At 59.0% G+C, this 26,232-nt stretch overlaps 2 protein-coding genes across 5 annotated transcripts; one reads left to right on the top strand and one right to left on the bottom strand.

Moving 5' to 3' along the window:
• The first annotated feature begins 338 nt into the window (after nucleotides 1–338).
• LOC128081791 (uncharacterized) lies at nucleotides 339–8,356 on the top strand. Of its 3 annotated transcripts, XM_052685410.1 has the most exons (14): nucleotides 340–463; nucleotides 550–676; nucleotides 2,150–2,274; nucleotides 2,761–2,851; nucleotides 3,439–3,518; nucleotides 3,796–3,840; nucleotides 4,101–4,135; nucleotides 4,309–4,472; nucleotides 4,713–4,800; nucleotides 5,143–5,223; nucleotides 5,874–5,972; nucleotides 6,256–7,100; nucleotides 7,555–7,631; nucleotides 7,870–8,356. In XM_052685410.1, the coding sequence occupies exons 1-14, from the start codon at nucleotides 405–407 to the stop codon at nucleotides 7,931–7,933; spliced, it is 1,980 nt and encodes a 659-aa protein (XP_052541370.1). In that variant the 5' UTR covers nucleotides 340–404; the 3' UTR covers nucleotides 7,934–8,356. The 3 variants fall into 3 exon arrangements, with proteins under 3 accessions (XP_052541371.1, XP_052541370.1, XP_052541372.1); XM_052685411.1 differs by lacking the exon at nucleotides 5,143–5,223 and having other exon boundaries at nucleotides 339–463; XM_052685412.1 differs by lacking the exons at nucleotides 340–463; nucleotides 550–676 and having other exon boundaries at nucleotides 2,158–2,357.
• Nucleotides 8,357–8,393: 37 nt separating this feature from the next.
• On the bottom strand, nucleotides 8,394–25,741 carry CARMIL2 (capping protein regulator and myosin 1 linker 2). 2 transcript variants are annotated; one of them, XM_052685383.1, is made up of 40 exons: nucleotides 25,604–25,741; nucleotides 24,550–24,641; nucleotides 24,375–24,425; nucleotides 24,181–24,240; nucleotides 23,106–23,227; nucleotides 22,742–22,839; nucleotides 22,440–22,510; nucleotides 21,917–21,990; nucleotides 21,445–21,520; nucleotides 21,288–21,376; nucleotides 20,904–20,998; nucleotides 20,504–20,590; nucleotides 20,284–20,393; nucleotides 20,091–20,168; nucleotides 19,875–19,951; nucleotides 19,696–19,800; nucleotides 19,460–19,529; nucleotides 19,250–19,331; nucleotides 18,956–19,052; nucleotides 18,637–18,694; nucleotides 17,954–18,126; nucleotides 17,424–17,492; nucleotides 17,084–17,177; nucleotides 16,919–17,014; nucleotides 16,674–16,802; nucleotides 16,051–16,164; nucleotides 15,708–15,883; nucleotides 15,412–15,499; nucleotides 14,933–15,052; nucleotides 13,904–13,970; nucleotides 12,918–13,123; nucleotides 11,536–11,639; nucleotides 10,771–11,164; nucleotides 10,396–10,515; nucleotides 10,134–10,170; nucleotides 9,950–10,018; nucleotides 9,586–9,831; nucleotides 9,408–9,509; nucleotides 9,237–9,329; nucleotides 8,394–9,158 (listed from the first exon to the last, which is right to left on the bottom strand). In XM_052685383.1, the coding sequence occupies exons 1-40, from the start codon at nucleotides 25,641–25,643 to the stop codon at nucleotides 8,983–8,985; spliced, it is 4,305 nt and encodes a 1,434-aa protein (XP_052541343.1). In that variant the 5' UTR covers nucleotides 25,644–25,741; the 3' UTR covers nucleotides 8,394–8,982. The 2 variants fall into 2 exon arrangements, with proteins under 2 accessions (XP_052541343.1, XP_052541342.1); XM_052685382.1 differs by having other exon boundaries at nucleotides 10,771–11,167; nucleotides 25,604–25,740.
• Between the last annotated feature and the right edge of the window lie 491 nt (nucleotides 25,742–26,232).

Below are 26,232 nucleotides of genomic sequence, written 5' to 3'. Positions count from 1 at the left end.
CGACTGGGATGGACCCAAATCGCAGCCGTGCTCCAGAAAAAACAGCGTGACAGCATGGCGGCGGGCGCGATGCTCCTCCCGATGCTCCCCGTGTGAGCGCGTCCCCCAGCAGCCGGCAGGGAGCAACGTGACTGAACGCAGCACGGAGCCACCCGAGCACGGGCACGAAGGAACGGTTCAGTTCAGCGGTGCGAGCCGGAGGAGCTCCGGGGATCTGCTGCGAACGGGGACTCGGAGAGCGCCGAGCGCGCTGCTCCCAATAAACTCGGCTGCGTTCCAACACCGCCGTCCTCTCCCCATCCCCAACCCCGCAAACCACGAGGCGGCTCCGGCCCCACGGAACGCCGCCCCGCCCCGGATGCTGCCGCCCGGCTGCGCTTCCCCTTCCCGGGCCGCGGGCGGCCATGGCGGCGGTGTGCAGTGCTGGAGGGGCGGGAGCGGCGGAGCGGGCGGCCGAGGGCGGGTGAGGCGGCGGCGGCGGCGGGGGGAGCCGGGCTGCCCTGCCGGGCTTCGGCTGTCAAAACGGGGCCCTTCCTCTCGCCCCGCCAGGTTGCTGTACGGCAATAGGAATCTCTCCGCTCCCGGTCTCTACGTCCTGCAGCCGTGGATCGTCGGCTTGCTGCTGAACCACGAGCAGCCCGACGGGAAGAAGTGGCTGACGGGGCAGGTGCTGCGGGTGGGTATCCGTGCGGGGGAGCGGCCTGCCGCGAGGCACGGCGTTCTGGTGGCCGGCGGCGTGCCTTCACAGCGCCGGGAGCCTGCAGTGCCGTGGGCCGCGTCCAGAAGCGGCCTTCGGTTCCCAAAGGGGTCGGAAGAAGGAATGGGACAGGTTTTATAGTAGGGGCTGCTGTGGTAGGACGAGGAGAAATGGGTTGGAGCTGAAGGAGGGGAGGTTTAGGTGTAATGAGGTGTGGGCTGCCCAGAGGGATGGGGGATGCTTATTGCCTGCAGGCACCCAAAGTCAGGCTGCGTGGAGCTCTGGGCTCGTGATCCAGTGTAGCTGTCTGTTCACAGAATCACAGAACGGCCCAGGTTGGAACGGACCTCGAGGATCACGAAGCTCCAACCCCCTGCCACATGCAGGGCCACCAACCTCCACATTTCATAGCAGCCCAGGCTGCCCAGGGCCCCATCCAACCTGGCCTTGAACACCTCCAGGGATGGACGGGGCATCACAGCCTCTCTGGGCAGCTGTTCCAGCACCTCACCACTCTCATAATACAAAACTTCCCCCTGACGTCCAACCTCAATCTTCCCTCCCTCAACTTCAAACCGTTTCCCCTTGTCCTGCTGTTATCTGCCCTTTCAAAGAGTTGTTCATTGCCGTGGAGCCAGAAGGGATCTTTAAATCATCCAGTCGTGCAATTCTAGTCAAACAATTCTATGATGGGCAGCCTGAAGGGAGAAAGAGGAAATCAGCTGGGCCGAGTCCATACTCCTGGCTCCTTTCATGCTCTCTGCTAGCCCTGGTGTCCCCTTGCTACCCAGCAGCAGCTCGGTTTGGCTGGGGAGGAAGGGTGAGAGCTGGCTGTGAGCGCTGCTTATGGATGGTTGCTCCTCTCTGCTTCAGTGCCAGCATTGTGGAGAACTGTGGGCTAAACTGTCGTTAGCTGTGCGCTGAGGGCTCAGATCATCACTTAATGAGTTATACAAGTGAATAATTCAGTTATGTTAAAACATAGCTGGGTTTCTACCTGGAGCTCTCTGATGCATCACAGACCCTCATGTGGTGTGGCCAGTGTGATTTGGAGACAGAGGATAAAGAAGCTGTGAGATGCTCACTGAGTGTGAGATCTGCAGGCAGGGCACTGGGTTGTGATAGTCACAGAATGGCCTGGATTGAAAAAGGACCACAATGATCATTTCGTTTCGACCCCCCTGTTGTGTGCAGGGTCGCCGACCATCAGACCAGGCTGCCCAGAGCTGCATTATGCACATTATGTTGGAGGGATGCCTCCTTACACGAGCAGGCTGCCAAACGTTGGCTGCTGGGCCGCTTTGTGGCCCCGCTCCCTGCTGGGAGATCCCTTCAGGCTGTGATGGTGACTGAGCGGATCCTGAGGGCTCCCCAGCTGTGCTCTGATGCCTTCGATCGCTGTCTGTTCTCTGGGTGATGTTCATTCTGGTTTTTTCATTCCCTGCTCTGTAGGTTTTGAGTGGCTCAAGTGCTCCTGGCCAAGGTGAAGTGCAGCAGGATGCTGTCTTGCAAGTCTCAGACGGCTCCCACTACATCCGAGTGATCATTACAGCAGAAGCTCTGCAGGCAGAAGAAAAGTGGGTTCCATCGTGGCTCGGCCGTGGCTGGGACTGCAGCTCTGCAAAGCTGCTAGTGGGGCTCCCGCCTGGCCTTGTTTCAGGTTGTGTTAAGCTAAATCAATAACAGGGTGGGAAGTCGGTGTGAAGGAGGTGCTGCTGCTAGGCTGGAACACAGGCATTGGTGCTGCAGTTGTGGCTAGCTGGGATGTGCAGGGGTTGATGGAAACACCTTAACTGTGGTTCCTTGGGCTCTGTCAGTGCTAGCAGCCTGTCTTGGCTTCCCCATTTGGATGTGAGCCCTCTGTTTTCCAGCTGGAGCAATTGCTGGTATCGGAGGGAGGATATAAAGCAGCTCTCAGCAGCTCAGTCCCTGATGCTCATGCTGAGAAGTGTTCCGTTGTGCCCCTGTGTCGTGTAGCTGTAAGGGGAGCCCCATGGTTGGTGTGGGCGGTCTGACTTCATTCTTCGTCCCTCCCAGATGGTCCTGCTCTGTTCTTTTTCTAGTGCCCACATGCAGTTTATGCTTTCCAGCCTTATCTGTAGACTGATCACCTTGCAGAAGTACACATTGTGTTTCCGGGAGGAGGCCAAGCTGGTAAGTGCTTTGATGCATGGAAGAAATTTGTTCCCTAACCTTGCCTTGCTCTCTGCGTGCTTTGAGCTGCTCCCAGAGCTGCATGATGGAGCTGGGGGTGGGTGGAGGCCGGCCTTTCTTCTCCGTGGCCCTTCAGTGCTCAGGTCCTGGCAAGCTGTGTGGTGACAGTGAAGAAGACTTGATGGCCTGAGCCCTCCCTGGGGACGTGGTGCATCTCCCCTAGGGTCTGCAGCGGCCTCAGCCACCCGACTGCTTCCTCTTGCTGTTCTGGAGCTGCCAGCTCTGTGCCTGCAGGAGGCCTGCATGGACCTCAGCCCGTGGCAGAGAGCTCCCTGCCCTCCCCTTGCTCAGATTCAGGCACTTCCCCATGGCCTCAGGCTGGCTCAGCCTTGCTTATAGCCCATGAAGAGGCTGCTGCAAAAGCTAACAGCTGATGCAGAAGGTGCAAAACCCTCTGCAGGGGAGTTCAGGCTGCTCCTTGTTGAGGTTGTTAGCTGGGCTGGAGAGGTGCTCACCAGTCCTTAAGTGGGAGGGAGCAGAGCTGTGACTGCTTGCCCATCCCACATGGACTCTGTTTGCCCCAACAGGAAGACTGCGAGTTTTATCTCACCGCCCAGCGCTTCGTTGTGCTGCCCATGGAGAGGCAGAGGATGGATTCATCAAATGTGTATGTGCCAGGCTGCAGGCTGGGGCTGCTGGTCTGTGGGGCTTGAGCGTTGCCCTGGAGCTGAGAAGACAGCGTTTGCCACGTAGCACTGAAGCCAGGAGCCCTTGGCACAGCAGCATGCACTGCCAGTAATGAGCTAAGAGACGTGCTGCTGTGACCTGGTTGTGTTAGAGATCATTGTACTCACTGCATGAGAGAGATTTGTGTCACAGACTCTGAAGGAATGTGTGCATGGGAGGGAACGCCCCATCAGTAACTGACTTCTCTGTTGTTCTAGGAACCAGGAGCCCTCTGTGCTACAGAAGATAAAGGAGCTCTGGATGTAAGTATGGGGCTGGTGATTGCCAGGGAATACATGCAGGCACCACGGTGCCAGGGTGCAGGCACTGAATGTTTTTCACGTGAGCTGGCAGGGGCTGGTACGTGTTTGAAGGTAGATCCTTGTGAATCTGTGGGACTCTCTGCCCTGGGATGCGACAGAGCTGAGCAGAGAGTGCAAAGCAGGTCACTTCCATGGGTGTGATCCCGCTGACACTGGAGCCCACCCAGCTCTCACACTGGCTTTCTGCTTGGTCGTTGCAGGAGGAATCTCTCTATGGGGACCACTCCTAGCTCAGGTAAGGGTCATGAAGACCTGTGTGGCTGGGGAAAGAAAGGAAAAAGAGTTTCTGGTTGCAGAGGAAATGCAGTTTTGCATCTTTCCACAAGTTTCTGTCACGCAACAAAAAGTAAAAGCATTTGCCTGAGCTGAGGCATCTTCTCCACTAACATAGATGTGTTCTTGCTCCAGAGCCGTCCCTCTCTCAGCTGTTAGAAGTGATAGCACAGGACCAGCTTGAGGTCTTGAAGGAAAACGCTGAGGAGTGCTTGGATTTGCAGGTGCCCAAGGAGACATCCTCAGCAGAGGCAGACAAGCTCCCTGTGACCCGATGGGAGGCAGAGCTCCAGAAGGAGGTCAGTCCAAGTGTTGAGCAGTGCCTGGTGCAGAGCCAGCCCTGTGTGACCATGTGGGGCAGGGCTGCGACAGCTCGTGGCGGTGGCCCTGCTTGAGGGCTTGGAGGAGGAAAGGGAGGAGCAGGGAGAAAAAGCAGAGGTTTGTTGGGAATTGAAGCTATGCTCACCTGTGAGCGAGCTCCTGCGGCTTGAGAGGGACCGCCCAGCAAAAAAACAAACAAGGAATGTTTCTCATTTCAGCCACATGAAGATGTCTTCATAGTCCCAGCCAACATCCTGGTGATCCCTGCTGAGGAAGCAGAGGTTGACCGCGCTGCTTCCCAGGCAGGTCAGTGCTGTGGCATCGTTTGGTGGGTATGCAGGTCAGCAGCTCAGTGCCCAAGCATGTTGAAATAAGAGACTTTTTCCTGGTTATGGTCTGAGCACAACCCACAAACACCTGGAAAGTGGAATTTTGAAAGCTGTGGCCCCTAGACTACAGAGCACCCTAAGAGCTTTGTAGGTCACAGGCCTGGTTGGCACATTCCTTCTCTTGATGTCTCACTCCCCACACTGCTGAGATACCAGAAGTCCTGTCAGCTGCCTGGGATCTCTAGAATGCGGAGAAGGCTTCCTTTGAAGGCTGAGCAGTGTGCTGGGGGTGTGACCAGCAGTGCCCCTTTTGTTTCAGCTACGTGTGGAGCATCTCCTGAGAAGAGTGGCTATGAAATGACAGTGCCAGGCGATCAGAGCATCATAGCCCAGGCCAGGTGTAAGTAGTGGGACATGCACATCCCATGCGACCTCTTAGTATTTTCATCTGACGTCTGCTCAACCTCTTTGCATTAAGTGAAGGACACAGCAGCAGAGCCAGGTCTCTAGGAGTGAGTACTTCTGGCATTGAGTGAGCAGGGGGCAATTTCACACCTTCAGCTTGTCCTGGGCAGTGCAGGCTGTGCTCCAGCCACCAGGAGACAGCACACACCTGTGAGTCCTTCATGGGGACCACATTATCAGGTCACAGTCTGTGAAGAGCTGTGTGGTTTCTCACCTCTCAGCATGTAGGGTGCAGGAGGTGGCAGCTGCTGTTTACGTGCCCCAGTTGTCTGACTGTGTCTGCTTCAGCAGCAAGAGGCCAGGCCCTCTGCTAGCCCTGCAAGAGAAAGGAAAAGGGTACAGAGGAAGGCCTCCCTCCTGCCTGCTCTTTGGGTGCTCAATATATCTCCACTGCCCGAATGAGGTCTTAGAAGGAATCTGGCTGAGCCATCACTCCAGATTTTTCTCCTAGAAGGGTTTCAGAGCTCCCCCCTGAGTGCTGCCTGTGCAGTTCACCACTCTTAGCTGTTGCAGGGCTGGGAATAGACAGCAGCGTTCTTGGTCCTGCAGTTCAATCCAATCACATCCTGGTCGTGGTTGTTGCAGCTGCAGAGTCAACAGTACTGTCAGAGGACTCAGAGGCATCGCTGGACAACCCTTGGAACAGGCTGCCCCCTGTGTCCTTGACCCTGTCCTCTTCAGAAGGTGAGTCTCCATGCTGTGTGGAGCACACATGTTTTGCTGGGAGCAGACAGCCCCACTCCTCTCTGTGTGGACGTGCAGCTCCCCCTCCTTGATGCTGACTTTCTTGCCCTGGTCAAAAAGCAGTGCTGTGCTAATCTGATGTCCCCAGGGTGCCATTTTCCCGTGCCTGCTGTGATGCTCACCTGCGCTGTCTCACATACCAGCACAGCTCCTGCTCCCACGTGTTACCACCTGCAGAGTCCCCTTGCTCAATGCAACTCTGCTTTTTTTCCTCTTTTACCAGAGAAGTCCCACCTGTGTAGCTCTCCACGCGCTCAAGAGGCCCAGCAGGAGGTGGCTGCCGACAGCAACACCCCTGACTTGTTGGAACCTTGTAGCCACGATTCTCCCCAGGCCTTGGTGCAGGATGACTCAGTGCAGACTTCATCTCCCTCGCTGCTCACCTCGTATTGCAGTATCAGCCCTGTGAAGGCTGACATGACCCAGGCAACGTCAACTGCAGAGGCAGCCTGCTCTGCCCCTTGTGCTGCTCGAGTCCCCCTGCGGCCAGAGGATTCTCAGGCCAACGTGTCATCAGTCTCTCCAGTTTTACCAGTCCTGCCCAGCAGTCACTTGGCATCCCGTGCTGAAAGGGCACCTCACCAGGAGCAGGCGGACTCCAGTGGCACAGCTTTCCCTCTGTATACCCAGAAGCATCACCTGGGTGATGCCAGAGCCAAGGGAGGAGAATCCCCAAGGAAGACCAGAGGGGCTGCGGGTGCTAAGAGGAAGCTGTTGGTGGGAGATGGTAAGGCTCTGCCTCACCCATGTCGGTCCCTCGGTGGACTGCAGCGCAGAAAGCCTCCCCAGAACCCCTCTAAGGGCACGGGGGGAGAAGTGGGCAGGAAGCTGGAGTTCACGAGCCCACAGAGAGCAAAGAAGAGCAGAAGGGAGATAGGGCCACAGTGTGAAGAAGAATCCCTTGAGGAAGAGCTCGACGAGGAGGAGGAATTGGAACTGGATGAGGAGGAGCTGGAGCTAGATGAGGAGCTGGATGAAGAAGAGGAGGAGGAGGAGGAGGAGGAGGAGCAGGCATCCTCAGTGAAAAGTCCCAACTACCACCTGGAGCAGCACAGAGATCTGCAGCCGGTAAGGATGAAGCAGCTGGTGGGATCCTGTGGGACTCATGTGGCACCCATTGAGGGTTTCCGTGTCCCCACACCCCTCCTGCAGGCCTTTCTGCATGTCTGTAAGGCTGTGCTGGGGATGGGCAATGGAAAGCAGGCGTGCTAAGCCAGGCCTTCCTGGCTGCTAGGGAGGCAGAACAGAGCTGCTGTATGCAGGGTACAGGGAGGACTTGTGACTTTGGGTGAAAGTACAGCTGTGCTCAGCAGGGAGCTGGGTGGGAAGCAGCCCTTGCTGAAGGCTTTTCCAGGTCTCCAAGAGAAATAAATGAAATGGGGAGGGCAGGAAACAAGGGGGGGAGGTAAGAGCTGCTGCAGATGTATCGAGGTCTCGGGATATGTCATGGGATTGTGGTCTTGTTTGGTGTCTGGCCAGCTATGCTCCAGCACCAGGCTCACTGTCTCCTTCACTTCCACAGTATGTGAATGAGAATCCACCCCGCTACAAATACGAGCCCCCCGGCCCAGAGCTCTGCAAGCAGATACAATCCATCAGGTCAGTGCAGCGATGGACTCGATGCGCCCTGCCTTCTCCCAGCCCTCGGTTCTCTGGGCACAACCATCTGCTCTGCACCCTTTGCAGCCCAGCTGCAGTGGGTCCCTCTGTCCCTGCCAGGTCCTGAGCTCTGCTTTGTCCCTCTTGGAGCAGCAGTCCCACCGTGGGCCTACCTGGGCACTTTTGTGTCCTCCCATTGGGTCCGTGTCTCATTGCAGCTCGCATTTTGGTTTTGCAGGCTCTCCAAGGCGATGATGATGTGGGCGAGCTGGATTGTCACGGAAAGGGATGTGGACTTTTGAGATGAGACCATGCGGAGCTTGAGCGTGCTCATCTCCTTTCTTCAGCCTGTTCAGCAACCTTCCTTTAAAGCTGCATGTCCCTCAGGGGCCGCTGGGTGGTGGCTGGCCAGGCATTGGGGACCCTGGCAGCGACAGATCCTTGGTTTTGAGAGAGAGAACGCCGCCTGTTTGGGGATGCTGCAGTGTGTTTCCATTGCAGCCTAGAGCAAACAGCCTGCAAGGAGAGAGAACCTGTTCCCACTGTAGCATGGGCAGCAGCGATGGCAGATGCAGGCACCAGGCCCTGGAACCTGATCCCCTTCCTGAAGCCAGCGCAGCATTTGGACATTTATTGACTCGGTTTCGTTGAGTTCCACACTCTTTCTTAACAAAATATCCAGCAAGGTTTGTGTTGTTAAAATTAAAAGTCATATATTTTTTAAATACACAGCTCTTGTATTAAAAAAAAAAAAAAAAAAAAAAAAAAAGGCAGGGGGGGAAGGGGGAGGGGGAACAAACCAAAAAAAAAACCCAAAAACCAACCAAGCATCTTGCTTCTGTGTCGTAAACATCGGTGCAGGGAATGCATTTGGTCCCGAGGTGGAGGGGAGATGATCTGCTCGCGGTTGCCACGGGAGAAAGCCAAAGTGGGGTTTGGGGTGATGCTGGTGGCGGCTGGGAGCGGCAGGGCAGTGGTTGAAAAGGTGATGGTTGGAGGTCATGCTGCGAGATCCGTGGGCCTCGGGGTGCTGGAGGGGCAGCTGTCCTAACCGTGCCACCACCTGCAGCACAGCGGCCTGTGCCCATGGGCCGGAGATGGGCACGGTGCTCTGTGCTCCTCCGCCCTTCGTGGGGGCTCTGGGGCTGCAGCTCTGTGCCCGGCCGGAGTCCAGCCCGACAGCCCCAGTCCTTCTGTGCCGATGCCCTTGGGCTGCTTCCTTCACGAGGAGACGGTGAGGCTGCCCGGACGCAGGGCGCCGAGCGGCCCTACATCCCCATTGCTCATCACCCCATCACCGTGCGCTCGCTTGCAGGGTTTTATTGGGAACAGTGCGGCGGCATGCAGGGGCTCACTGTCCCAGGGCCGGCTCCCCGAGGCCCTGCACAGGGCTTCTTTGGTCTACGGCTGAGTCTTGTGCACACACAACAGTCTGTGCTGCAGCTGGCGGCCGCTCCCCGTGCGACGCGCTGCTTGCTGTCCGTGTCTCATCCGGCGCAGCCCACAGCCGCTCCTGCGCTGCGGTGCCTGCAAAACCACAAAGGCCGGGCTGAGCGCAGCCTTGGCTCAGCACAGGGAGCTCTGGCTGCCCGCCCCGTTCCTCACCTCCTGCCTCCGCCGCCGGCCTCGGCTCACCGCTCGCCTCCGGTCTGCGTTTCAGCACAGGCGACCGCCGCAGACGGAGGGGGATCGTGGCAGCTGGGGGAACACAAGCGGGCGGTTAAAGCATGGGGACGACGGGAGGTGCGAGGCACGAAGGCCGTGTTTCTCACTCACTTCCCAGCTCCGCCAGGCACTCTGGCTCCCTGAGCTGCTCCTCGTGGACCGAGACAGCCCGGCGGGCGCCCAGCACGGCCAGCCGCGGCGTCAGGCGGTTGTCTGCAATGAGAGACGGCGTCAGAGGGCAAAGCGGGGGCTGACGGCGGCCACCGAGGCTCGGTGGTGCTTTGGGTACCTTCAGCAGCGGAGCAGGGCGATGCGGGCGGCGCGGTGCCGGCGGTTGGCTCCCCAGCGGGGCTCCTGCCTGGCCGTGGCAGGCTGCTGCTCCAGGCCTCGCGGCACGCCGGCTGCCCGCTCTGCTCGGGGTTGGCTGAGCAACGCCGGAGCTGCTCGCGGCCCAGACCTGTCAGCTCGGCGTTCAGCTGCCGCCCCAACGCCTTCCAGGCCAGGCTGGGCTCCGATGGACCCCGCAGGGATGCATCTGTGGGGCAGAGCATGAGTGCACAGCCCTGCGACCCCAATGGATGGATCCACGGCGGGGTGACGGCTCTTGGGTTGGGCATCCTCACCTTGCCCTTTCCAGCTGCTGCCCCACGTACCTGTGGACACGGAGTGCGTGCGAGCCTTCAGGGACGGTGGGGAGTCCGCAGAGCTGTCCACGATGTCCCCTGCAAATGCAGGCCAGTGGCTTCAGGGTGTGGAGCTCATCACCCCGTAGCCAACCCAGGGCACGCGTGTGAGGATCCTCAGGGTGGCCCCCGGGGATGGAAGAAGGCCCCTCACCATCTGAACCGGCCTTCTTGATCTCGCTGTCTTTGCTCTGCTATGAAAAAGAGAAATGGTGACAGCTAGAGGGTATGGCAGGGATGCACAGACCGACACAGTGCACAGGAGCCCAAGAGGTGGTCCCCGCTGTAGGGGCCAAGTGATGGGACAAGTGGCTGCGAGCAGTGACAGCACTGCTCTGTGTCATCTGCCCCATGGGACCCCCACCTCTACCACCCATGTGGGTGCAGGCTCTGCCCACAAGAAGCTCCAGCCTCACCTGCTGCTTCTTGCTCTCGGTGACCAGGCCCTTGGTGACACCCATGCGGTGCAGCATGATGTGGACGCGCTGCTCGAAGGAGTTGGGCAGCTCCCCATCGCTCTTCTCCAGGTGTCTCTTCTGTAGGGCAGAAGGATGTTGGCAGGACAAGGGGTGCACAGGTCTATTGGGGGTGCCAGGGGCACCAGGTACTGCTCAAGGGTCCTCAAGCCCCCACCCTATCCCACCACCACCACCACCCTTGGTGGCAACAGCACCAAGAGCAATCAAAGGGTCATCCAATGTCCCTCCACCACCACTCATGATAGAAACAGCACCTGGCCCAGTGACAGTCATCCAAGAGGACGTTTTGGGGCTGGCTGGAGCGATGCTTACCTTGTCCTGCCTGACCCCCAGTGCCTCCTCATCCTCCCCAGGCAGTAGGATGAGGGACTGGGATTTGCCCTCCCTTGAGTACTTGGGCCTGATCCTGCGGGCAGCCTCAGGGGTCTGGCTGTGCTCAGGCTCGGTGCTGAGTGCCCCCTCCTCAGATTTGCTCAGAGCCTTGCCCGGCTCGCCCGCCTTGCTGGGAGCCCGTAAAATGTCACTGAGCATCGACCGCCTGCTCCTGGGGGCCGCCGCACCGCCCTCGGGCTCCTTTTCACACCGTGAGCTCCGGCTGGATTTGGGCTTCTTGAAAGCAAAAAAATTCCCAATTTTCTTCTTGAGGGTGCGAGAGCTGGAGGACACCAGAGGGGCTGAGCCTGGGCCGCTCTCCAGCACTGTGGGGCTGCTGGAAGAAGCATAGGGAAGGTCAGCACAGGGCTGTGTTTTCCCTAATACCCCCCAGACCATGGATCCTTGCTCTGGCCATTCTCGCCAGGTGCCACCACCACCAAGAGCCACCACCCATCACCACCTCCAGATGCCACCACCGCAGCCTTTCCCAACCCCTGTGCCCATGCAAACACCCCCATGGGGACACCAGCTCTGCCCCACTGGGTGCCTGGAGCACGATGTGCCATTTCCCCAGCACCTCTTCAGCACTCAGCCAGCACAGCGGGTGAAGACAGCCCAGAGCATGGCCTGCAGGGGCACCATGCACAGGGATGGATGCGTGCTGGGACCCAGCTGAGGGCTGCAGCCACCCCCACGGCTTACGGCAGCTCCTCGGTGATGAGCCTCTTGGTGAAGAAGTCCTCCAGGCCCTCATCCACGCGGGTGATGCTCCTGTCCTCACTGTTCTCATGGGCCACAGGCTGTACCTGCAGGCAGGCACTGCCTTCAGCCACAGGTGGGGTCTTTGAGCTCTGACATCAGCCAAAAAAACCCCAGTGCACCAAGATCATAGAATCATTAAGGCTAAGGCTATCAAGTCCAACCTCAACCCATCCCCCTACGTCCCTCAGTGCCACATCTACCCCCTGAAGAGCCACCAGCTCCCAAGGAGATTCACTGGGTGTTGGTGCAGGATAGGTGCTGGAACCCACTATCAGAAAGCCCCATCATATTGTGACCAGGCTGCATGCCAGTTCCAAGCTCTCCCAAAGCCTTGCCAGGTCTCTGACCCCAGACCCACAGAAAGGAAGCCTTTGGCAGGGGTGTATGCCCCAAGAAAGGGACATCCCTGTCCCCAGCAGGCAATGGAGCTGGTGGTGGGGGAGACCCTGGAGATGAGGTCACCACCTCCGTGCCAGGGCAAGGAATTTGTCCGTGGAGGAAGGTCTGCCCCCAGCATGTGGCACAGCATTGGTGGCATTTCTTGATCAGAAGAAGGCACTTCTCCATCAGTGGCCTCAATCCCCAGCGCCTTCTCTTTGTGACTGGATTTGTGCCTCCCCTTCCTCCTCTGACACCAGAGGCTGTGGCCAGGCTGTTTCTGGTGGGTGGCCAGATACTGCTGCATCTCAGTGCTGAGGGCACAAGCTGGTGTCATTGGGATCCAATCCTGCTTCCACCGACTGCCTCGTGGGCTTTGGGTGCCCCAAACATCCCTTCCCTGTTCCTCTTGCGTGACGAAACACCCACCAGAGGGTGGCAGAGCTGCTGGGGCAGCACCCGGCTGGCTGACAGCCTCCCCCCCAGAGCACCCAAAAGTTGCATTTTGCTTCAAGCCCAGCTGGAGGAGAAGGGGACTGCTGCAGGCAGCACCTGCCCAGCACATCCCAGCCTTTTGGGGTTGGCAGAGCCGAGCCCCAGCACCAGCCCAGCGTAGGGCTGCATTTTGCTGCTCATTCCTGAGACACAGGAGCACGTTCAGAGGAGAAGGATGGAGGGAGACGCAGCCCCTGGCTTCTTCCCTGCCTCTGCCCCACCTCCTGCAGTTCTGCATCGCTGATTCATAAACAAGGGGCGAGTGCCCGAGCCCCCGACCCGTCCTCTGAGCTCCGGCACACAACGCACAGAATAATAAAGCAGATGCATCCCACCTCCCTCCATCAGCACGACGAGAGAAAATAATAATCACAATAAAACAACCCGGCACCCATCCACCTTCCCCCCCCCTCCAGCGCTCAGGAATAAGACCCGGCGGCGATGCTTACGGTGGGCTTGCTGGGCGGCTGCTTGTGCCGGCGGTTGGGCCTGGGCCTGGCTTTGGTGCAGTGCTCCAGCCTCTCCCCGGCGGTCGGCAGGTCCATGAGGGCTTGGGCGGGCGGCGTGCCGGGATGCGCGCCGGCGGAGGGCTCGGCATCCTTTGTGGGAGCGGGACGAGCCTTCCCGGCTGCCGGCAGCTCCAGCTCCGAGAGACCTGGCGAAGGGCGAGAAGCCCACCGGTGGGGAGGGGGGAACGCGCGGCCGCGGCGCTGCTGACGGCGGGGAGAGATTGCGCGTCAGCTGTGCAGCGCAGCCGGGATGGATCCTGCTGCCACGCCGACGGCGCTGCGCGGTCCCCCAGGGATGCAGGGGGAGGGAGGGAGGGATGCTCAGGGACCCTTGCAGCGATGCCCACAGAGCAGGCGGCGGCGGCGGCTGCCAGATCCCGATGTTTTTCTCTGATGCCTGGTTAGGGTTTGGGGGAGAGGGCTGGGTCGCGGCCGGTAGGCTTGCTTTGGGTCTGCCTCCCTTCCATGTGCTCTCCCAGCGCTCTCAATATGGGTTATTTGGGATGTTGGGGGTCCATGTGCATGCAAGGCTTTAGGGAACTCCAGCAGGCACCACAGCACCCAATGTCACCCAAAGGCCGTGTGCTTTCTCCAGCATCTCCCATCCAAGGTCCTGCCATGCTCCAGCTGCCCCCAGCCAGCCCACGCCTGGCAGCTGGTTGTACCCCACAAAATATGCCAGCACAGCTCAGCACCCTGCAGCACCCACCCATGGGCGACCCCCCCCTCCATGCAAAGCCCCCTGGATGCAATCCCTGTGACCCAAATGGAGACACGGACGCCTCCCGAGACGTCCTCAAACCTCCCACTCCTGCCAGCATCCCTGGAAGGGAGCTCAGGGCATCCTCCCACACTGAGTCAGCCAGGCATTGCAGCACCATGGCACCCCAAGTTAATGGTGTGAGCCCCCTGCGCTGCGCCCTTACTTCTCACAGTCAGCGTGGGCCGAATGCTCCTGAAGTGTTTGTTTTTCCTCCGCAGGGCCATCTTGTACTGCAAGGACACAAGGGAGGAGGGAGCCTGTAGTGGTTTGCAGTCACCATTGGTGTGGGGACAGCCAAGGAGGCCACGGGGGACGTGTGGTTTGGGGAGATGGCTGTGTTCCATCGCCATGATGTTCATCATAGAATCAGTCATCAAATGTCTGAGGTTGGAAGGAACCTTTAAAGCCCATTATGCTCCAACTCCCTGCTGGGGAGGGCTGGCTGCCCCCTGCCCCCAACTCAGGCTGCCCAGAGCCCATCCATGTCCTGGGGCACCTCCAGGCATGGGCACACAAAGCTCTGGGTAGTAATGCCAGTGCCTCACTGCCCTCTGAGTGAAGGATTTCCTCCTGACATCTAATCTGTATCTCCCTTCTGTTAGTTTAAAGCCATCTTCTCTTGTTCTATCACTATCAGGCCCTGTAGAAGATTGGATCCCTTCCCGCTTGTAGGCTTCCCTCAAGTACAGGAAGGCTGCTGTGAGGTCTCCCAGAGCCTTCTCTACTCCAAGCTAAACAGCCCAACCCCTCATCCTTTCTTCATAGGAGAGGTGCTCCAGCCCTCTGAGCATCACCACAGATCATCCATCGTTCATGGATCACCCATCACCACCACGGGTCATCCATCATCACGGATCATCCAGCACCCTGCTGGCATGATGGGACTCGGCCACCTCTGCCCCATAATCACCCCTCCACCCCCAAGGCTGCACCCTTTGCACTGGCCCAGCTCATCCCAGGAACCCAAATAACCCACCCACATGGCCAAAGTGCCAGACCCCACGTCACCTACGTGCTATGGGTGCCAGGAGGGATGGGAGCAGCGTGGGACATGGCAGGGATGCGCCCCAGGTGCCACAGGCTGCCTGAGCCTGCAGAGGCAGCGACTCTAAGCCTAGCATCATCCCCTAAGGCGGATAAAAGCCCGTGGGCACTGTCATGCAGCAGCGGGGTCACTGGGACGGAGCCCTACCTCCTCTGTTGTGAAGCCTCTCTCGTTGAGCTCAGAGGGGTTCCTGCCCCGTGCCGGCGCAGCAGCATCGTCCTCAGCAGGCTCCAGGAGGTCCGGCCCATGCGTGGGGAGGCTCTCTGCCTAAAACCATTAGGAAGCGCTTAAATTATCCCTCTGGCTGCAGTGCTGCTCTGCTCCCTGCCCGCGGCTGGGATTTGCGGGGGATTTAGGGCTGATTAGCTGGCTGCAGAGCTCGGGTGCTCCTGGCCCAGGTGCCGGGTCCATCCTACACCCAGCACGCTTCTCCATGGGGTGTGGAGGAGCCATGAAACCTTAACTCTGCTGCAGCCACGCTGGGAGAAGATGACCCTGGAGGATCCGCAGCCTGGTGGGGATCATTTCGCTTTGTGGATAGCAAATCAATGCTCATCGTGCTCGGGTGGTGCCTGCTCAGAGCCCCCCGTGCCACATCTTCCCCATGGGGACACATGGGCACTCACCAGCTTGCACTGGGCAGCCATCAGATCTCCCAGGACAGCATCCACGATGCAGTCGGCCACGGCAGCGGTGACGGACAGCTTGATCTCACTGGGAGCAGGGAGAGATGTGTCAGGGATGCCACAGGACCCCATGCAGCAAGGCGAGATGGAGCCCACAGCCCTCCCGCCACGACGCTCCAGCAGGAACATCACCCCGTGGCCAAACCCCAAACCAGATCCAAGGACGGAGCATCACGTTGTTGGAGTTTCTCCAGTCCCCATCCCCAGCGTGCCAACCAAAGGCACAACACCCATACTTCAGCCTGCTGAAGACGTCGGTGACCATCTGGTCCAGGATGGCGCTGAGGTTGAGGTGCTCCTGGAGGTGGATGCGCTCCGACATGGCGTTGACCAGCTGGTCCCTCGCCCCGCTCTTCTGCACTATGGGGGGGCACAGGTTGTGCGCCGCGTCCAGCACCGCCTGCATGATGGCCTGGGGAGGAAAGGGGCGTTTGGGGCAGCTCAACAGGAGCTGTGTTCTCCTTCTTACTCCAGGAGAAGCCGTGGATGTGGTGGAGGTGGTAAAAAGGGACGTGGTCCTTGGATCTTTGTACTGGGTGGATGAGCATCCCAGCCCAGCATCTCCCCACGTGTTCCCACCTGGATTTCCCTGCTGCAGGTCTGCGATGCTTCTTCCACCAGGCACTCCAGCTTGTGCTGCAGCTTGCCGCTCTGGTGTGGGGCATTCCCTGCTTCGTACAACATGGGCAAGATCTGTGGTGAGGAGGGAGAACCCATGAGTCATCCGTCCCATGGCACCCTGGCTCTGCTTGGCCTTGGGAAGCATACACCCATGGAAAAGCGTTGGCAGGTGATCTGTTGGGGTTTCCATTGGTGCTGTCCTGCTTTATCTCCCTACAGCCCCAGAAGCAAGGACAGGAGATGCGTTGGATGGAACTCTTGGCAGCTCAATCTAGTGGCTGGCAACTCTGCCTAAGGCAGCAGGTTGGAACTGGATGATCTTCAAGATCCCTTCCAGCCTAAAGCATCTTATCATTGTATGCAGGTGAGGGTTTGAGGACTTGTTACAGAGGGAAGTTCAAAATTCTGTAGCTCTTCCCAAACATTTTGCAAGCACTCGCTCACACACAGCCGTTGTGCTGACGATAGCAATAGGCACTGGCTGCCAGTTAATTATGCCATCAGTGAATCAATAAACCACTTTGATATGAATGTAAATCCCACAGGCCAAGCGTTTTCTCGTTGTCCTCATGCAGACTCACACTGACGGCCAGGTTAGCATTCCTGATGGCTTCCTCAGCACGGAGGATGTCTGCCTCCATCTCCCTGCCCGGGCAGGAGCTCAGGATGTCGACGTGTTTCTGCACACTCGAGCAGATCTCATTCACCATCTGCAGCGCAGAGGAGCCGTATCACCAGCCAGTCCCCATTGCCTCCCAGAGGAGCGTGTGGTGGAGACGAGGGAACGTTGAGGGTGATGGAGGATGGCGGATGGGGCAACGCTCACCTGTTCAGAGGAGGAGGTCAGGATGCCCTGCTGCAGCCGGAAGGTCTGCGTGGGCAGGGCGCGCCGCGTCTGGTTCCTCGCCAAGCAGGACTGGAGCTGCGGAGTGCAGGTGGCCGTGAGCAGCCAAACCCAAGCCCTGGTCCCCACCCCAACCCTCTGTCCCACCTTGTGCACCGCCTCCTCTGTCCTCTCGGGGTTGCTCCGGTACGCCTGTGCCACGTCGCTCATTGGCAAGGGCATGGATTTGAGGGTGTAGTTCCTGCCAGACAGAGGTGGGGTGAGTGGAGGGCATGGACCCCAGCAGGGCAGCCCGCTGGGACACAATCCCCTGCGGGTCCTAGGAAAGCTGGATCCCAACCAGCCCCAGAGCTCTGGATGCCACCATCACTGCACACAACCCGCTGGTACTTCGTGTGATGCTTTTGGAGACAAGAGCCCCTGGGGACAGTGACATCCTGGTGCACGGTGGCAGCTGGCCGGGAGAACCACGCTGCTCCATCCTTACCTCTCCAAAGCCTGAGCCACCTCCAGGAGTCCGAGGGCAGTGGTGTTGTTCCTGTCCCACACCACGGTCCTGAGAAGAGGACAGGAATGAGCCTGGCAAGCAGGACATCAGCCTTGCACGTGACCTCTCACTTGCAGCTGCTGTCTCTCTGCATGCAGGATTTAGTCCAAAAGTGACATTTTAGGAACTGAATGACAGAGCAGAGTGGGACAGTAACTGCATGAGTCTAGCTGTAGCCTGCTGGGCTGTGCAGAAGCAAAAAGCTGGCACACGATGGTGCAGGGCCACTATGTAGGGATGCTATTCAGCTGCTCTTCTACCCTTTGCGTGTCACCATATTTGTCACCAGCACCACCAGCTGGCTGGTACAAAACAAAGATCTGGCCACAGCTCCTGCCCACCGGCCAGGAACTGTGCAGGGCCAGGTCTGTGGTCACAAGGAGCATCCTCCACTGGCTTTGGCATCTCAACCACAGCCACCACCGTGCAAAGCAGACCAAAGGAGGAGGTATGCATAGCCCTGCTGCTACCTGAGCTTCGTATTGATCTGCAGAGCCTTGGCCAACATCTTGGCACCGGTGTCCCCCATGGCGTTGCCGCTGATGTCCAGTGTGGTCAGGCTGGTGTTGCTGCCCAGGGCGCTCAGCAGGACGTTGGTGCCCAGCTTGAGGCGTGACTCGGCCACAGACAGGGACTGGAGGGGCTGAGTGGGGGAACAGGAAGGGAAACGTGGCCGTCACAGTCACAGCGCACCTGGGTGATCATCCCTGCCCTGTGCAGGCTGCTGGCTGCCATAGCAGCCCACGTTACGCCAGCATCCAAAAAGCACACGCCAACACCCGAGAGCAATGAGTGCTCAGGATGCGCTGAGGATTGAGCCCAAGTGCCTGGCAGGGAGGAGGAAAGAGGCGGCTGTGGGAAGCTGGATGACAGCCAGGTCACACCATGCGTTTCCTCTGCGCCTTCAGGCAGGCACAGGCTCTCCTGCTCCCCTCTCCCACCTTCCAAACAGAAGCTTTCGCTTCTCCATCTGAGCATCTGCTTTGGATGGAGGAAGAGAAAAGCAAAGCTCAGACGGTGGTGGAAGAGAGGGATCAACGCTCCCACCCCATGCTCGACGGAGCCCGGCCGGCATGCTGGGTGCACCTGGGATGGATGTTGCTTGGAAACTGAGGACAGGACACGGGGGGTGGTTGGGACACGCTGTACTCACACAGTCATCCTCCTGGGTCAGCTGGACGATGCGGTGCAGGACGTCCAGCAGCCCATCCCTGTGGGGGAGGCAGGAGGTAATGCATGCACCCACGGGTGCTGGGTCAGTCAGCAGAGCCAGCCCTTCTCCTCCTGCCCACGCTGGGTGAAGATGTGGTCCTACAGGGATTGGGCTTCCCGTTGTGTTTCCAAGGGATGGGTAGGGGATGACTGACATTCCCCACCAGCCCAGGGCCCGGATGAGGATGGAGACCTGAGATGGACGCATGGTGGCAGAGGAGATCTCAGCCCGGGGACAAAGCACTGCAGGTTGCACTCACTTGGATTTGATGTTGAAGTTTTTTCCCAAAGAGACGTGCCGGATGGACTTGCTTCTGCCAATGGACAGCACCAGCGTCACCATATCAGAGTCAAAGCCTGTGGGCACAGACAGCCAGAGGGATACATGGCTTCACAGGGCCTGTAATTACATCTTGGCTGGAGAGTTTGTGAGGGCAGCAAGCCTTTGAAATAGGCGTGCAGCTCTGGGGGTGAGGGGCCTGCTGGGACCCATCTTCTACAAGCTGAGGAGCAGCCCGAGGCCGGACAACTTGGGTGAGGAAAGGGCAACCCACCGTTGTCAGACAGATCCAGGTCACTGATGGCAGTGGCATCGGGAATGAGGTCCTGGATGACCTGAGCTCCTGCCGACCTCAGCTTGGAACAAACAGCAAGACGTCAGTACAAGGGGAGCCCTGAGAATGAGAGGCTGCCGTCGGGACGGTCACCTGGCCCCATGGTGTGCAGGGCACGGACCTATGGCACCCATGGGTGTTTGCCCTCACCTCGCAGCTGCTAAGATCCAGGTGCAGGTCGCTGATGTGGCTGTTGTACGCCAGTCCTTGCAGCATAGCCCTGAAAAGTCACCAAAGCCACCCTCAATGTGAGCAACACAGGCTCTGCCCCTCACGGCCCCATCCATCATCCCTGAAAAACTCCAAGTGTGATCACCAGGACCAGCGTCCACCCCAAATTCATCCACCCCCCACCAGCAGATCCCAATTCCAATCCCACCCCATACCTGACAGCATCTGGAGGCAGCTTGGTCCCCGCCATGGAGATGTGCCTGAGTGCACAGGCCTGACTGAAGAACTGCTTGACACTAGGAGAGATGGTTTTCACCCTTCTGGAAAGGAAGGACACAGAATGGCATCATCTGCCATCACTGGCTCCCCACTCCGCCCCTGGCCCAGGGCTCACCGGTGTGAGTACACATTTTTGGAGAGATCCAGATGGACCAGGCTGGCACAGCATCCATGGACCAGTGCCCCAAAGAGCTGCAGAATGGCATCAAGGAGAAGTCAGACAGAGTACAACCCCAAAATGGACCAGAAAGGGAAGAGTGGCGATGAACCCCCATGGAGACAATCAGCTCCAAGCTTCTCCATGAGGCCACAGCACGGGATTTGGACTCACGGTGTCCAGAGAGCAGTCAGTGGCAGCCAGGCTGAGGTGTGTGAGCGAGCTGCACCGGCCCAGGAGGCTCTGCAAGCTCTGGAAGAGAGAAGGTCAGCATCACCCAGGACCACGCTTTCCACCCCAACAACCCCAGCACTGATGGTCCCAGGTGCTTCCTTGCTCCTGGTGGCATCTCCCACCCCATGCTCACACTGGTGTCCTCCACGGCCAGGCTGCCAGGGTTCCCTGAGAGGTCCATGTGCCGGAGAGAGGAGCTGATGGCTTCGTTGGCTGCGAGTGCCTGGCACAGCGCGCTCATCCCTGCTTGGGTGGAGGGAGAGATGGGTTCGGGCAGTAGGACATGGCATCCCACATCATCACATCCTCACAAGGCTCCTCAGAGCCTCCCCAGGAGTTCTGCTTGGCTGTACCTTTAGCAGTAAGCATTGTCCTGGCCAAGTTGAGGCTCTGCAGGCCCCTGGGTCTCTCCTCAAAGAGCCGGCTGAAAGCAATGATCCCTGGGGAGAACAGAACAAGCCCTCAGTGCCTGCCAGCACAAGCAAGCACCCACATCATGTGGAAGTTGGACACTGTGGGTACCACCATGGGCAAAGGGTTGCCCAGAGTGCTTCCCCATCCCTGCAGACAGCCAAGGTCAGGCTGCACGGCTCTGAGCACTGATGGAGCTGTGGGTGACCCCCTCAGTGCAGGGAGTGGGACCAGCTGGCCTTTAAGGTCCCTTCCAACTCAAACCACTCTATGACGGGTGAAGGGCTGGGATGTGGGATCAAACCACAGCTTGTGTGGGCTTGGGTTCACCCCATGGAGTACCTCTGTCTTCCAGCTGGTTGCCAGCGAGGTTGATGGTGTGCAGGACAGACTCAGGATGTCTGCTGAGGGCCTGAGCCATCCTTTGAGCAAAGTCACTGTGGAGAGGAGGACACCCACCCCACAGAATTACCAATCAATAACGGAGCCTTCTGAGGGCAGGGGATGGGGCATCCAATCCCTGTGCAGGGCTGTAGGTCACCAAGAGACCTCCCCTCATCTTCCTCTGCTCTGCGCCAAACAGACCCAGAGCCCTCAGCTCTCCTCACACGCAGCGCCCTCAGACCCCTCCCCATCTCACAGCCCTCCTCTGGAGGCTCTCTAACAACTGCATGTCTCTGTATCGAGGTGCCCAGGCTGCACTGCGGAGGTGAGGACTCCCCTTACCCCCTCAGCCCACTGTTCTCCAGCACCAGCTCCTCCAGCATCACCGACTTGCTCAGCATGTAGAGCAGCTGCTCGGCGATCTCCTGGTTCTGCAAGGGCACAAAGCTGCTCAGTTCCCAGCCCTGAGGGCAGACCAGCTCCCCACGCAGACACTCACCAGCCTGAAGTCCTTGCAGGAGAGCTTTGTGAACCACAGGTTGAAGGACAAGGCGGCCACGCTGAGCGCCACGTCCCTGTGGGGTGACAGAGTGCTGCAGCCCCCCACGTCCATCCCCAAGCACGTGGCTCCGACCCACGTGAGAGCAGAGACGGGGGCAGGTGGCAGGGCTCACGCAGAGCTTCACATCTGTGAGCAGAGCCTGATGCTTTGCATAGGGAAACGCCTGAGTGGTGCAAGCCTTCAGCTCACACCTCAGCGCAGGGCTGCCAGGCTCACATAAGGGCTCAAAGCGAAGGCTGCCCGGCCTCCTGCCCCATGGGACGGGGCTGCAGGCTGCGTGGGCTCAGAGGAAGCAAGCAGAGGTTGCAGATGCGTTCTCCTTGAAGCACGAAGCTTTGAGGCGTGACACCAGCAAGCCCTGCCGTGGGTGCTGAGGATGGGGACGAGGCGGTGCTGCAGAGGGACTCACCTGCTCTCCAGGTGGCTGAAGTCCAGCAGGTTGAACTCCCGGCAGTCTTGGCCGTGGTAGATGTTGTCCACGTCCTGCTCAAGGGACAGACGTACAGAAGGGGCTCAGTGCCACTCCTGCACCTTCAGTGCCCCACAGACACAGATGTCCCCTGAGACTTAAGGCACGTGTCCCAAGCGGATGGGAACCTTCACCACTGCTTGGTGGCTCCCTGGTCCTGGATATTGGCCAGAAGAAGCCAGAGGGAAATAGGAATCGCTGTGGTGGAAATGGGGACTCGGGGTGGTCAATGTGCACCAGGACAAGGGTTCAGCTTGACCTCAGCTGTCTCCAAGGATGGGGCATCCATCTTGTGGGCACCCTATTGACCTGCACTGGTCCCTGCACAGCTGTCCCATGGATTGCTCTCCATGGAGATGCTGGGATGTACCCAGCCCTGCAAGGAACCCAGGAGGATCCCATCTCACCCCATTCCCCTGCCCCCCCAGCACGTTGGGATGCTCTGTGGTGGGGGGAGGCTCACCCACTGGATCTCCTCACGGAAGGCAAAGCCATTGTAATCACATAACGCAGCGTACGTCTCCGAAAAGCCACCTGCAAAGAGAAGGCAGCATTGCAAGCAGTGCTTCCCAAGGAAACACGCAAAGGACCCCTGAGATGGGCAGAAAGCAGAAGGAAGGCAGGGCCCTCCTGTCCCTCTTCAGCTGGATCAGAGCATCCTGCCTGGTCCGTAGCTGCGTTGATGGGGAGGGTGGCACCCTGGCTCTCCATCCTTGCATGCCCTGTCCCTTTTTTGCTGCCCCATGGGACGGGCTGTGTGCTTACCACAGGGCCCCTGGTTGCTCTGCAGCATTTCTTCCAGCGAATCTGTGACCATCCGGATCCTTTCGTACAGGTTGGGGGGTGAGTTCTTGAGCAACGTCCTGGGGAAGGGCAGGAGGGCATGTTGGGGGGCTGGCAGGGCATCCCCACCAGCTATGAGCCCTGTGTCAAGCTCAGATGGTGACCAGAAACATTTGTCCCAATGTGATTGAGTGATAGGATGGAACAGGGCACTCGTTTGGCCTCCATCAGTGTGGCCTTCTCCTAGTGCAAGGACCCAGCCTATATTTTGGGTCTTTCTGAGCAAATAGGTGACACGACCCATCGGATGCCTACATGACAACCCTGAGGAGCAGGGGAGCCTTACCCAGGGGATGAGTCTGGAAAGACCTTCTTAAGTGACATGGTGACGTGGACAACGACTTGCTCCAAGTCATCGAAGGACATGAGCCGGAAGGCGTACGAGGATGTGTCAGTTTCTATGGCAACCTGCAGAGTGTCCAAAGGATGGGAGATGCCTGGGAATGCTGGCAGTGTCCCTGAGCCCTCAGGCACGGCAGCGACAGCAGCCAGGCACTCGCCTTTGCTCATCATCCCCTCTGCCTGCACCGGCTGGGGCTGAGAGCACTGGGTGGACGGGATGAACTGTGTTAAAGATGACGTGATGTGCCAGAATAAGGCATCAGAACCCCAGGTTCAGTGTAAAAGCAGCCCCAAACAGGGAGGGAAGAGTGCTTAACCTGCAGCAGCTGCGGGATGATGCTGGTTTAGTGCCCACGGTCCCGCAGCCATTCATCTGCAAGAAACCCCCCTGCTCCCTTGCTACACAGAGCAGCCCCCAATGAAAGTTTCCTCCCTGAATTTCTCTAATTGGGTTTCCAGGCCTTTTTTTAGCTTTCGGCTCCTCCCAGATCCCATGGCAACGCTCTCTCTGATTTAATTACAGGCTGGCTGAGCCGCAGGAGGAAGACACGGCGATCTGCTGGGACCGCCTGCGGGCTGCTCGGTGCTCTCGAGCCAAGCACAGGTGCTGGGCTTTCTGCTCTCTCCCCGAGCTCAGATCTGCAGCCTGCTGCTAGGGGCCAGGCAGGAGCCCCATTTAGAGCTGGAACAAAGCTTTAACGAGCAACGCTCCTTTCTGACAACGTTTTAAAGAGCAAAATGTAGAGTGGATGCCAACGGGGACCGCAGCCCCGCGTTTGGCTGAGGCGTCCCATGGAGAGCGTCCCGCTCCTCTCCGCGCTCCGTCCCCGCTGCATCGCCGCCCGGCTCTAAGAGGATTAGCGGGGTTTAAAACACACTCTGGCTAAATTTGGCCTCGCCTGGGTTAAGCCAGCCACACTTTATCACCTTGTCCCCACCGAGCAGGAGCAGCCGTCACAGCCGGGGCTGCAGCCATGCTTGTCCCCAGCCCCACGGCGTCCCCCTGCGGTGCCACTCACCACGCTGGGCTCTCGCACGGTGATGTCCCTCACCTCCAGGAAGCTGAAGCTGCTGTGCACCTGCGGGAGGGGAGCGCTGGAGCAGCACAGCGTGGACGGATGGGACCCATCCTCTGCCCCATGCCAGCCCCCGTTTCCTCCATCCCACCCCACACTGCAGCCCAGGGGCTCTCCTGACCGAGCTCAGAACTCACCCTGACCGGCAGCACGGCCAGCAGCACGTAGGCTCGCCAGGGTGTCAGCACCTAGATAGGGGGAAATCAGCGTGATGGATGCAAACGATGCAGACTGCAGTAGTCTCCCCCCACGTGGATTTTAGGCCCTGTTTCAGGCTAAATGCAAAGGGACACCGCACGGGACTGCACCTACCAAAATGAAGTCGTCGTACTTGGATTTCACCTGCAGCTGCACGCTTTTGAGCAGGAGGATCTGCTTTGCCCCCAGGGAGGTGGCGATGCCCTCTGTAAGGATTGGTGTCAGAGTTACCCTCGTATGGCTGCCCTGCATGCCCACAGCAATCCTCTCCCCCCCATGCCAGTGGGCAGCACCAAAGGCACACATACCATTGGCATCCAGCTCCCCTGACCCACAGCAGCACCCCATTGCATCCTTCCAGATGGGCCATAACCCCACCAAACCATCCCTGCTCACCGGTGGGATGCAGAACCACACTGTCCTACACTGATCCCATCTAGCTGAGCCCTGCCCTCCCTGTGGGACACCCAGAATTGGGTTCTGCCCATGCATTCCTTTGGAAACCCCCTTGGCCACAGCGTGCATCGGTCACTGCACGTGCCGGCCCTGTTGTGTTTGCAATCTTTGCCTCCGTTGCTCAGAGGCGGACGGCAGCACCGTGAGCAACAACCGCTCATCCCCATGCAAAGCAGCCAGAGCTGTGGTGTGACGCTGAGCCCTGCTGCTGGCAGAGCTCCTGCACCCACAGCTCCTCTGTCAAAGCTCTCACTTGGATTTCCGCGTCCCTGCGCTGCATGGTTTCACCCAGCCCCATCTCTGCACACCCATCCCGTCGGGGTGGGTTTCTATCTGTGTCCACGGGGACTCTGCTGTCTTGGTCAGCACCCAAGGAGGGCAAAAGCAGCACATACAGGTCCCCATTGCATCATCCCTTCTGCAGCCCTCCCTGTCCACCCGGGAACCCCACCACCAGCAAACCCCGATGGCCAGTGGGAGCTGCACAGAAGCACATCCTTGAGATTGCAGCCTGGCTTTTCGGGGACACTTTTGGCCTCAGCAGCATCCTCAACAAGTAAGGCTTGGCAAGAACGAGCGAACCTGCTCAGAACTCCCTAAGATGTGGCCGTGGGCCACGAGGAGCTGAAAGCAGCTCTGCCACCCCCAGTGCAGCCGTGGGCTCAAGGAGGCCCTGCACCACCAGTGACCCACAGAGCACAGCATCGCTTACCTTGCAGCTCGGCGGGGATCCCCCCGGGGGACACGGCCATGGCGGGGCGAGCGGCGGGGTCAGGGCAGCATCCTCCAGCACAGCCCCCGCTCAGCGCCGGGAGGAAGCACTGAGGTTACCGACTGGCAGCACCTCCTCCCCCTCGCTGCACTCGGTGCCTCTTCCTGCCCCGTCAGGCAAGATTTACCCAGCCAGCAAGAGATGAGAGATGAGAGCGACGGAGCCTGCAGCCCACGCAGCACCCTGAGAGCGAGACCCTGAGAGCATCTCTGAGCTCACAGGGGGGCCGTGAGCAGCGCCTTCGAGCTCGGAGGCTCGCTGGTGTCCTCCTGCCCTACTGAGAGACTGGTTTTGGGAACACGTTTCTGCTTCGGCGGATGGAGGTGAGTGGTGAGGGTGAGAAGAGCTGCTCCCAGCACAGAGAAGTCATCCTGCTCATGTCGGGCACCTGGAGGGACTGCTGATGTAGACGGGTGTTGCTGTTCATCACATTATGGTGCCCCCTGGCCAGCCATGGCTGGTGCCCCAAAAAGCAGGGCTGCCTGTTTGGAGCAATGCAAACTTTCCCAGGGAAGGCTCCAGGCAGACTCCACCATAGAAGCACTCCTGGATGGAGCAGAGCCGCAGAA

The sequence above is a fragment of the Tympanuchus pallidicinctus genome, unplaced genomic scaffold (assembly GCF_026119805.1).
Source record: "Tympanuchus pallidicinctus isolate F22 unplaced genomic scaffold, pur_lepc_1.0 scaffold22, whole genome shotgun sequence".
Classification (NCBI taxonomy): Eukaryota; Metazoa; Chordata; class Aves; order Galliformes; family Phasianidae; genus Tympanuchus; species Tympanuchus pallidicinctus.
Note: the sequence above shows the minus strand (reverse complement) of the source record. Positions and strands in the feature narration are given on the sequence as shown.

Excerpts from the sequence above, each read along its gene's own strand:
- LOC128081791 (XM_052685410.1), top strand. The coding sequence starts at position 405 with ATGGCGGCGGTGTGCAGTGCTGGAGGGGCGGGAGCGGCGGAGCGGGCG. Across the intron at positions 4,136-4,308 it reads GGGGACCACTCCTAGCTCAG|AGCCGTCCCTCTCTCAGCTG; the intron begins GTAAGGGTCATG and ends TTCTTGCTCCAG. Across the intron at positions 4,801-5,142 it reads CCGCGCTGCTTCCCAGGCAG|CTACGTGTGGAGCATCTCCT; the intron begins GTCAGTGCTGTG and ends CTTTTGTTTCAG.
- CARMIL2 (XM_052685382.1), bottom strand. The coding sequence starts at position 25,643 with ATGGCCGTGTCCCCCGGGGGGATCCCCGCCGAGCTGCAAG. Across the intron at positions 19,053-19,249 it reads CCTGGATCTGTCTGACAACG|GCTTTGACTCTGATATGGTG; the intron begins GTGGGTTGCCCT and ends CTGTGCCCACAG. Across the intron at positions 9,159-9,236 it reads GCCGGCGGCGGAGGCAGGAG|GCACCGCAGCGCAGGAGCGG; the intron begins GTGAGGAACGGG and ends GTGGTTTTGCAG.